The 11488-nt window shown below is 46.0% G+C and overlaps 1 protein-coding gene across 3 annotated transcripts in view; it reads left to right on the forward strand.

The window, feature by feature from the left end:
• GDPD5 (glycerophosphodiester phosphodiesterase domain containing 5) overlaps positions 1-5269 on the forward strand; it is a 91988-nt gene extending 86719 nt beyond the window's left edge. For all 3 annotated transcript variants that reach the window (XM_033052145.1, XM_033052147.1, XM_033052146.1), the window contains 2 exons: positions 1747-1859; positions 3132-5269. In XM_033052145.1, the coding sequence (XP_032908036.1) occupies positions 1747-1859; positions 3132-3247 (229 nt within the window). In that variant the 3' untranslated portion in view covers positions 3248-5269. The remainder of the gene's footprint in view (positions 1-1746; positions 1860-3131) is intronic.
• The last annotated feature ends 6219 nt before the right edge of the window (positions 5270-11488 follow it).

Genomic DNA, 11488 nt, shown 5'->3' on the forward strand with positions numbered 1-11488 from the left:
ATCGTGGTTAAATGTACTGCTGGCTCTTGTGAGAGGATATTTCAAAGCAGCCCTGGAAGATGGGGTGACCCTCTCCTGGCTCAGTCAGAACAGTGCACCCCTGTGAGAGGAGCCTCCCTCTCCTGGTGCATGTTTTACCTCCCTGGGCCTGCCCACAGCCCACGGGGATGGAGAACACAGGGCAGTGCTTGCTCCCCTTGGCAGCAGGAGGAAAGAAAGCCCTTGGTCCCTGCACATGCATGAGGCTGGGCTCTCTGTGCCCAGAATGACCTGTGTCCTCTGTGGGAGAGCTGAGAGCTGGGGTAAGAGGTCACTTTTGGCCACAGAGTGACTTGATTCTGAAAATCCTGGTGTGGTGGGCAAAGAAAAGGCTTGTACCAATGTGGTTTTGGTCCTGATTTAGAGTTTGAGGAGGGTCTTATCCTGTGAGACCTTGCAATCACATTGGCCTTGGTGGGATCTGCCTGCAGGGGACACTAAGACCAAAAATATATTCTTCCAGGTCAGAGTGGCTCAGTTTAGGTGATGCTGATAGAATAAATGTTTTGTTTGTTTTTTAATTTGTTTTATACTTTGATGTCTGTGCCTCCTTGTGCTTCCTCTGCATTGCTTCTGTGAGTTGTGTCACGTTGCCATTCCACCCCTTCTTTTCTGTGTAGCCTTCATCTGTACCCTGGTCAAAGCCTGATTCAGGTCACCCTGAAGTGTCAAGCACTGGGATTTGGGAAAGGGGTGGAAACCCTACAAAACAGACCCCAGCAGCTACATTTTCCTGGGAAAAATATTGCAGAACCTCTTTTGTGCATGTTGATTTGTCAGGCTGATGCTGTAGACCCAGGCTGGAGATTTGTGGGGTCCTCAAATCTTCTGCTCCTGGGGCTGGTCGGGGGTTAGAAATTGAAAACAAAGTGATTGTGTCAATCACCTCCTCCTGTGTGGGTGAGCCACTAGATGGTGCCCGCAGATCAAAAACCTCAAAAGCCACCCTAAATCCCTGCTGTTTCTTTATCAAATAGTTTTAGGGCATCCCTGGCAGGGAGAGTGGGATTTACTGATGGGTCAGTGGTGAGTGGGCTATGAAAGCCTGGCCTAAGCATCATCCCCTTGTGGTGGGATCTTGGGAACAGCTGCCTTGGCTGTGTTTTCCCCTATTCCCCCTTCCCCTCCTAACGAGGGTGTCCCACAGGGCTGCTCAGTGCCCCCAGGTACCACATCCACCTGGCTGTGAAATCCCTCCAAAAAGGGGCACTCCACCAGGGCCCTGGGCAGCTGTGCCAGGGCTGGAGAGCCCTTCTGGGGAAGGAATATATCCTCTATCAAATCTAAACCTCCCTTCACACACTCTCCATTTCCTTGCTCTTAAACTTAAAATTGTCTCTGAGCTCTCTTCTCCACAAGCCTGCCCATGGCACTCAGTGAGGGAAAGTTTGTGGTTTCTTTACTCGGCTGGTGCTCTTATTCTGTTCCCTCTAAAAGTTTAAACACCTCTGTCTCCTTTGTACAGCTGGAGAGGGCTGTGGGACAGCTGCAGTCCTTGGGGAAATCAGTCCATGGATTTGTGAATCCGTGGGTTTAATTCCTGGGAGGAATTAGGGTGCTCAGGGTGGTTAAAGATGCCTGAGGTAACACAGTCACCTCTGAACATCCTGTAGGTGCAAGGGAGCAAAGGGACTCGGTGGCCTCTTGCCCTGAGGGTGCTGCTGTGGCTGGAGAGGCCATCCCTGAAATCCTGCTCCTGTCTTGCAGGTGGCGCCTGGGAAGCATCAGGACCTACAACCCGGAGCAGATCATGCTCAGCGCTGCCGTGCGCCGCTCCAGCCAGGACGTCAAGATCATGAAGGAGAAGCTGATCTTCTCAGGTGGGGATGGGGCTGGTCCCTGCCTCAGCTGTCACCCCCTGAGGGAGGAGCTGCTCTTCATTCCGGGGTCTTTTCCTGCTGTGGATCAGGGGACTGGGCTGCACTTGGGGGATACAGGCATGGCTCATGGGGATGGAATGGGATGATCCTGAAGGTCCTTTCCAGCCCAAACCATTCTGTGTTTCTGTGCCCCATCCCAAACTGGTTCAGGTCTGAGTACTGATGTGCTCACAAATCCTGCATTCAGCTTCCTGGGTTGTCCCATCTTACACTGTCCCACATTTTCTCCACTCACTCCTGTCAAAAGCCATAAAACCCACTAATAACAGCACATGTGACCACAAACAGGGTGATGAGTTTGGGGTAGGCCTGGAATTCAGTGGCATTAGAGGCTGTGGCATTCCTGATACCCTTGTGCTCCTCCCAGAGTGTATTTGGAGCACTTGGTAATGTGTGCGTCACATGCCACCTCTAAGAAAGATAGCAAAACTCTGAGCAAAGGTGGAAATGTTTAGCTTTAAAAGGTTAAATGTGGTGCATGAAGCTGGAAAACTCACCTTTGAAGGAATGTGAATATAATCCCCCCACCCCCTGAGCTTTGTTATGGGTTTTCTTTTTTTGTATTTAGGGTCTGGAGATGCCCAGCAGGGATCAGGGTTTAGTGCACTGTGCACAGACAGAGCAAAAAGGCAACTTTGCTTATTGTGTGAAATGCCAGCCAGAGGTGGTGAAAATCAGGTATAAACCCAGGGAACCCAGACAGGAAAGCAGCTTGGCACAGCAGAATTAAGCTTCCCTAGCATGTCCTAGACATAAAATCCCTTAGAGGTGGGAGGTGCAGATTGAAGTTTTGTGCTTCTGAAACAGCTATTCCTGCCTAGGGTGGAATTTACCATGAAAACATTGCTGGGTGCAGGTTTTTCCCAGTGAAACCGGTGACTAGAGGAGTCAGTCCTTTTCCAGGATGGCCATTTGGGTAGGGATTATCTTCAGGTGCTCTCCCACACTCCCACAGGCAATTTGGTCAGCCTGTGACAATGACATCAGGTGTAGGGGGACATCCAGCTCTGCCTCTGGTGGTGGCTGGATTTTGAAGGGCTGAAAAAAAACAATCCTGGGGGCAGATTGTGTTCAGAGCTGGTTGGAAATCAGTGCAGTGCTCCTAATTCCCTGGAGGATCAGGTGGATGCCACATGGCTGCTCAGCACCTCAGTTCCCCATCCAGAGGGGAAGCTCCTGGGATCACATCCCTGCTTTCTCTGCCCTTCCCAGAGATCAACAACGGCGTGGAGACCACGGACGAGCTGTCCTTCTGCTCGGAGAATGGCTTTGCCAACGAGATGGTGACGCCCACGGATCACCGGGACACCAAGCTGCGGCTGAGCTGAGGGCTCTGCTCCGGCCCCGCGCTCCGGCAGCGAGAGCCGTGCTCTCCTGCTTCCCTGGGATGGGAACCTCTGAGGAACTGCTGCTCAGGCAGAAACCCGCTCCCACTCCCCACCACTGGCTGCTCCACCTCCCTGGTTGTGAGGCTTGGGGGGCTTATTTTTGTAAATATGTAGAAAATCTTGATTTTTTTTTTGTCTTTTTTTTTTTTGTTTGAGTGTAATTTTTCCAGGGCATGAGTGGGAAAACCGTGTTCATTAAATCCTCAACCTTATGGCTGAAGTTCTTTGAATCTTGATGTGAGAGCCTGAGTCCCCCTGGGGGTTTGGGAGCCACACGTTGGATGTGTGCCCCCTTCCTCCCCCTCTCCCTACTCCAGTCCTTCCCCTGGTGCAGCGACTGTGTAGCTGAATGTTGTGATGTTCTTGTGACGTGTTGGTTTTGTTATGGTTTCTTTTCTTTTGTTTTCCCCTCGTTCCCTTTTTCCTGGGCAATGAAATGGTAGCTCTGGTGCAGCAGGAGGCTGTTGGGAGAAGAGAAGCTTGCCAAGGAGGGGAATTCACGCTGCTCTTCCCTGCTGAGGTTCAGAGCCAGGGAAGGGCTTGCACTGGCTCAGTCACTTGGGCACCTGCTCCTTGTCCCATCCTCATTCCCCACAGCCTGGATGCTCGATGCCTTCTTGGAATGTCCTGCAGAGTTTTGAAGGCAAATCCTGAGCATTGGTCTTAGATTGGGCTCTGCTGGCAGCAGTTTTTATTTTTTTTTCCCTTTTTTTTCTCTCTTCTCCCCAAGCTGGGCTGTGGTGGGAGCCCGGGTGGCTCGTGACAAGAATGCCATGGGCACCATCCCTGCTGGGGTCTGGCTGAAGTGCCTGCCACTCCAAGTGGCATTTGCAGTCACTCCTTGCTTCCCTGCTGGAAGAGGAGGTGGTGGTGCACTGGGATCTCCCCCCTCTCTGGACCAAGGGTGGAGAAGTTGTAAATAGTCTGGAAGGTGAAGCAGCCCCAGGATATAATTTATTCCTGCAAGGAGACCTTTGCTTTGCAGATGCTGACGGGCTCTGAAGGCAGAGGCTCCCATCAGCAAGTGCCCAATGCAAAAGGCTTTAGCCCAGAATCTTAGACCAGGGGTTCAAAGTAAAAAAGAATGGTAAAAAATAAAGATACAGAGGAGAAGACAGTCTGGGGGATGCTGATATACATATTGCACACCCAAAGCCATGAGAGAAACAGCCTTGAGCAGTTTGTTCTTGATTTGGAACTGCTCTGTCCTTCTCAGGTGAAATCCAGTGGCATTTTGAAACCCTGAAGGTTGGGCTTAGTATGTAAGAGTTGGGGGCAAAAGTGGGTGACTGACTTAACTATATGAAAAAAACACGTTGATAATGGCAGTGTGAATTTTGATGCTCTAAAAAGCAGCACCTAAAATCAAGACTTCACTCCTTTGCACCTCCCCTGGGTTTTTGTGAATGTAAGTGGAATAAGCCCCTGGTCCCTGTCACCTTCCCCAAGCACTGTCCTCCATGGTACTCTTAATAGAGTGAAATGCAGTGTGTCCTGTTCTGCAGAACTGCAAGGTTTTTGGTGGATTTGAAGGCATTTTGAGAATTAAATTGCTTCTCCCTTTGATGTGGTGCTGTATTGGAACATTCCTGGTGGATTGTCATTGCCAAGTGAGAGATGTTGTTAAACCTCAGCATCTGTTGGTGATCACCTGCATGTTCTGCTTCTATCCTTGGAGATGACTTTATTGAAAGGTTAAGTGCTTAAAAGCTTGGAAGTTATAAAAGCAAACCAACAAAGAGTTGTTTTTGCAATTAACTTTTTTTTCCAACTTTTTTTTTTTTTTTTTTTTAATGACAAGACCCAAATTTCCTGCATAATGCACTGACTGTTGTTGTCCTGAATAAATGCTATTTTTTTTTTTTAAAAAGAAGAGGATGATACTTTTTTGATGAGACTAGAGCTAGACCAAAATAAACTCTGCAATGCTCTGTGAAATAAACTGTCAGTATTCCCCTGCCAGTCTATCGTTTTGTGTTGTGGCACTACACGGAGGCTCCCACTGCACCAGCCAGAGACTTTTCCCATTATTTTCTGTGGGAAATTGGAAAGTGAGCTGTTGTGCTCAGCTCATTTTAACCCCCAAGGTTGAAAATGCCCTGGGAGAAGTTGGAATCAAGAGCAAATCACACAAAAACCAAGCTGGGAGAGAATATGAGGTGTCTCAGAGATTTACTTTTCCCAGTGCATTTTCAATTTAATGCCGAACCCCTCTCTTGCCCTCAGATCCCACATCTTTTTTTTTAATTTGGGTTTTTTCTCAGTAAGAATTCTATGCCTAGGCTGGGAAAAAAATTATTTAGGGTGCTTTGGGATGGTGTCACATGGGCTCAGTTCGTCCCTGGGAGCCTGTGTCAATAAATCCCTTATCTCCTGGGTTCTCGGAGAAGCTGGGCGTCAGCACGACTGAACAAACAATAATAAATAAAGATAATTTAATTTATTGCAGCGCCGCGCTCTGGCCGCCAGAGGGCGACCCCGGGCCCGAGCTGATCCTGATCCTGATCCCTATCCTGAGTCCGATCCCGATCCTGCTAAAAACTGGGCAAGGGAAATGTGCCAGCACGTAAAGCTGTCTCTGACCCCCTCCTCACAAATGATATCTTGGGAAGTTTCCAGCTACATCTTTCGGAGATAAGCCAGGACAAAAAGTTTGCTCAGACCTCATATTTGGATCCCTGTGTTCACTGCACTTTTAAATGACAATTTTCTGTCCTTTATAGCCTGTAAACTGCACCCACCCCGCTGCTCTGCATTTTCAGCTGTGCACAGAGTCCAGCACACTTGTCACACACAAAAATGTGCCAGGATGGATGGATACATGGATGGATGGATGCTCCATTAGAGCACAGCACACGCAGGGATTTGAACTTCCCTTCTCAGCTCTCTGCACTTCACATTTTTTCACTGTCAGATCCCCGTTTCCAACCTTAAACCATCCGGCAGGTGCTCCCAACAATAACAACAGCAATTATAAAAATAACAACAACAATAATAAAAATAACAACAGCAGCAGCAACAACAACAACAAAAACAACAACAATAATAATAATAGTAGTAGTACAGCAGGAATAAAAAATGTGCAGAAAAAAGGGTGCAGAAATCAAGACGGTATAGAAAATTAAACACCCTCTTAACCCTTAAGGCTTTCCTTTCAGGTTAGATTCCCAGCAGGAAATGAATTATAATTTGCACCCTTTCAGATTTCACCAAGGAAAGAAACTCCAGCATTATTTTGGCAACCTTTTTAAACGCCAAATTTACCTCAAAATATTTTCCCTGCCCGTGTCATTGGGGTTCCTACCTGCAGCTTCAGAGATGAGTGGATCTGCCAGCCCCAAACTGCTCTTTCAGGAACAAAAAGCTGAAATTTACTGAGGAATGGATATTTGAAACCCGGCCTCTGTTCAGGGTACACATCTTATCCAGGAGCCAGCTGCAGGCAATGAGGAGAACGAGGTGTCTTCAGCAAGTGATTAATTTTACTCATCAGCTCTCCAACAACCAGCCTGGGATGGGTGGTTTTTAATTTGGGAGCTGAGTCTCAGTTTTAACAAAGATTGTTATAAAAGAGATGTGCCAATACCTCTGATTGAAGAGCAGGAAATTTTTGTATTTGTCTGCCTTAAAGAAAATAGCAAGAAAATAAATTAGCAATAATAAAAAAAGGCAGAATAAAAAAGCCCAAGTAAAAAAAAAAACCAAATCCCAGACCTTGAAAAATCAGATCTTAGTTCCCATTCAGATAATATTTTTTTTATAGGCAGTATATGCTCTTTCTAGCAAAGTATTTAAGTCAAAGAACACTGACAGCATAGGCAACATGACTTATGTAGCTTTTATTTTTTTTCTTGTTTGCTTTCATGGCATCAGGGTGAGTTGCCACCTGCATTATGGACATTTCAGTGGCCTTAAAAAAAAAGCCCAACAAAAAACCCAAAACCAAGCTTGCAAATTTACAGTGGCCTGAACAAAAGCCAGGAACCAATTCTTCTGCTAGCAATATCAAATTATTTTTTGGTATCATGCATCCCTGCATACCTAAACCTCAAATTTTGCAGAGAATTTCAAGCAGAGAAATAAAAAAATAAAATAAAATAAAATAAAATAAAATAAAATAAAATAAAATACTAAAACCAGCCCCCAAAATCCCACCCTTTTCTGCCCAAGTTTCGGAAGGGCAGGCGGATTTTGGCTCATTATTGACCTTTATTCCCGAATTTAAACATTCACATTTACACATTTAAAGCGCCCTGGCTGCCCCCTGGCGGCCGCGGGCCGCACCTGCACTCCCCAGCTAATTAAAATGTAATTAAAATGTAATTAAAATTTAATTAACCACTGGCCGTAGGAAAGAAGGGAGCCTGAACTGTGTCCTGCAGTGATGCTGTACATGTGCTCTGTCATCACTGGTCAAAATGCAGCCGGATTCTTTAACTCGTTTAAATTTAAGCTTAATTTAAATGTGTCTTCTGTGGGCGTTAATGCTGTATTTATTTATTTATTAAAGTTTATTAATTTTACTGTGCCCGGTCCTGGGCTCCTCGGGGCAGGGAGCTCCCAGAGTAGATCCAACAGAGGGATGCAGGGATGCTGAAGGGCCTGGAGCATCTCCCTGCTGAGGAAAGCTGGGGGAGCTGGGGCTGTCCAGCTGCTTGTGCAGCCATTCAGGCAAACAATGCGAATTTCAATGCACAGGAACCTCTTGCTTTATTTATAGCTTTACAAATCATGCAGGAGCTTTTATTTTTTGATAAACACCGGACGCTGATGCTTACCAAATATCCTGTATTCCGATTGTTTTGCTAAAAATAGCTTCAGAGAAAGCAGGTCCAGCACTGGTAGTGATTATTGTGACATACCCCTGGGCCTGGCTGCAGCAGAGGATCCTTTCTGAACCTGCAAACTTCCCCCAGCACTCTGCTCCTATTAACTGCTGCTCAGTCAGGTGCTACACATTAATTGCTAGCTTGTCCTTTCCCCCACCTTTCTGTCTGGAAAAGTTTTGGTTTTCTTTGATGTATGAGTATCTACAGCTAAAAGTGAAGAACCCAGAGCATCTGCTCCAACCCTTGTCTTCTGTATCTTCCCATAAAAAAAACCCCAAACAAGCAAAACCCCACAAATCTTTCAGTGCTTGTCTTAATGTCCTGCTCTGTCTCTTGATACTCACATCCAAACATGTTGATATATGTGCAGGTAAATAGCTGTAAAGAGTAATAAATGGAAATAAAGAAATGCATAATATGACATATGTAGATAGAGAATCACAGTGATTTATAATGGCAGAGAGGCTTATTGAGAGAGACCATATCTTTTACTAGAAAAACAGACACCTTAAAAAAAACCCAACATGGGCTTTTCTTCAGGTTTGAAATGTGTAAAAACCTTTGCAGTCCAGACTACAGTTGGCAAATTTTACCAGCAAATGTTGAGAAACGCACTTTCAGGGCAGACAAAACCCTTTGCCAAATCTGAATTATTCACCATCAGTTAGAGCCAAGAAGAGAAAGAGCTAGAATGTCAAAAGGATTTATCTTATTTCTTCTGAAATGGAAACAGTGACCCAAGCCATAAACAAAAGCCCTGACACAGACACATGCAAACAGTTCCTGCTCTGTTCACAAACCAGCAGGCAACGCTCCATGAGCTAAAGCAGGGCAGCTGCGAGGTTTGAGTGTCCTCCTCGCTTTTGGGACAGCTGATTTTTCCATGGACAGCATCCTGGCTGTCTCTGGACAGCCCTGAGGTGCAGCTTGTCTGCTTGCACTGGTAAATTGTGGTGTGTTTTGACCTCACTAGTGAGGGGACTGAGTCAAGCTCAGATTTTGTGTGACATATCCAGGAGGGTGGGGAAAGAGGTAAAACACCCAAACTGATTGCATTTCCATGGCTCAGCTTTGAAAAAGATCATTTGGCTTAAAAAAAAAAAAATTAAAAAGTAAAATACTTTTAAAACTTCAACTCTTAACTCCCTTATGTTCAAAATACCTGTCTCAATATGATATTCGAATATATGTGCAGCCAAACACCCACATGCAGCAGCATTTCTTGTAGAATCTTGCAGAATTAAATAGAGATTTTTGAAAATTGTCCATTTTCAAGCCATGAGTTTGAGCATTTTCATAGGACTGGAATCACCAGAGAGCCAAGGTGGACCAAGAAACAGCATAAGAAAAATAGATGTTTAGATGGCAGAATATTCTAAATGAGACTGATTTAGTGTTTGCAATTTATAGAAAGGGAAACAACCCCAACAGCAGCACTGTAAATCTTGGTTTCTGGTGTGTTTTTAACCTCAAGTGATAAATGCTGTACAAAATGAACTCTTGAGCTCCTAACTCTTCTTTGTCACTGATGAGGTTTAGAAGAGTCAGATGCTCAGGAGCACAGCTCCAGAGCTGGCTCCTGGATTTCCTGGGAAAACAGCAGGAGAAAGTGCCAGGGATATTCTCCACAGCTCAGAGGGAACTGGGAGGCTCTTGCTTGGCCAGGCCAGTGCCAGAGCCTCTCAGGACAGGTTTAGGACCTGAGAGGGGTTCCCAAGACACACTGGAGCTGCAGCTGAGCCCTTCCCACCATCCCAATCCCCAGCTGGGGCTGTTTGACACGGCATTTCTCAGGATTTGGAAGGGGTCAGGTCACATCCATCCCTTTAAGAATTAGTGATACTGAGTTAGTGATGCTGCTTCTTTTCCTTCAGGTTAAACCACAGGAGCACAGGATGGTAACAGCTAAGAGAGAGGGGAGTTTTATCCCAGAATTTTATTTTTGGACTCTCAGAAGGGAGAGCAACAACACAGCAGTGATGTCTCGTTCTCAACACCTCCAGCAGACAGGGAAATCAGCTTGCAACAAGCAGAAATATTTCCTGACCCAGATTCAGGCATTTTATAAACTCTGAGCCTCTTGCTGGCTGCAGAGATAAAATGCTGTGCTGAAAGTAAGAAACACTGACAGCTGTCACAAGCAAAGGTCTCTGCCCTCCCTCGCTGTGTGTGGTTAAGGAGATTTATGTGGGATTTCACAACAAAAATGAAGGCATTTTTGGGTCCTGAGAGCCTCTCCACTTGATTTGTTCCATTGTTTCTGCTGGGCAGTGCAGAATGTTACACAACAAGTGTTTGCTGAGTGCTCCAGCAGAGACACCTGAGCAGAGGGGTGGCATCCTCCCAAGTGACACGTCCTCCTGCCGCTCCAGGCATCTCTGCCTGCTCTCCCCGTGGAGCTGGGAGGTCACAGGCAGCAAGGAGGGGCTTCACACCCACAGCACTGAAATGTGAAAGAGTAGGAAGTGTTTGAAAGGTGAATTGCAGGGGTTAATGAAAATAAAATAAATCAGTGTTAAATAATCCCCATTAAAACAGATAACAGCGCTCTGCAGATTGCAAAACCAGAAATTACCCTGGACTGCTGTACTTTATGTTGAAGCTAAGGAATACATTTAATTTTGCTGCATTTGGAAGTATCCTAATGTTTTCTAAGAACAGATGTCCAGTTTTGTGAAGAAGGCAATGTGGCCCATTACTGGCCCCATTCACCACCCATAACAAGAGGTTCTTTATACATGGCTACAACATGAATGCTATTTGACACTTGGGGGGGAAATTGTATGGGAAGGCTTCAGAGATTATTTATTTATTAGTTAACAAAGTGTTCTATATTTATTCCGTCTAAACTAAAATGGTTCTTTGCAAAATTCTGATGGCAGTTCCGGTGGCACTGGTGTGTCAGTGTCTCAGGGCACTGTGAATTCCTCCTGTCACTGCTAAAATAAAATGCACCCTGTTATCTCAGCCAACATGAATGATGAAGTTTGGTTTCCCACTTCCACACCCTGAATCCTTTTCCTTTTTCCTGTTGCCATTCCCCCAACGCCCATCCCTGGGTGGCCCAAGCTCCGTCCTGTCCTGCCTGGGATGAGCCCCACGCTCCCTGTCTGCCTCTGTCTGCCCTGCTGTGCTTTCCAAAGGGAAATAAAAACCCACCTGAGCCAGGAGGGGCTCTGGAGCAGAGCTGGGAGTCAGCAGGGTGAAAATTCCCCTTGCTTTCCCCGTGGCAGGGTCGTGTTTTTTAATAAATTCTGTAAAAAAAAAGAAAAATGCGGCAGGGGCTGAGAATGACCCAGCTGAAAGAGTATAATTGGATTTGGAGAGGGGAAGCCTGTTTCAAAAGAAAATT

The sequence above is a fragment of the Catharus ustulatus genome, chromosome 2 (genome assembly GCF_009819885.2).
Source record: "Catharus ustulatus isolate bCatUst1 chromosome 2, bCatUst1.pri.v2, whole genome shotgun sequence".
Taxonomy (NCBI): domain Eukaryota; kingdom Metazoa; phylum Chordata; class Aves; order Passeriformes; family Turdidae; genus Catharus; species Catharus ustulatus.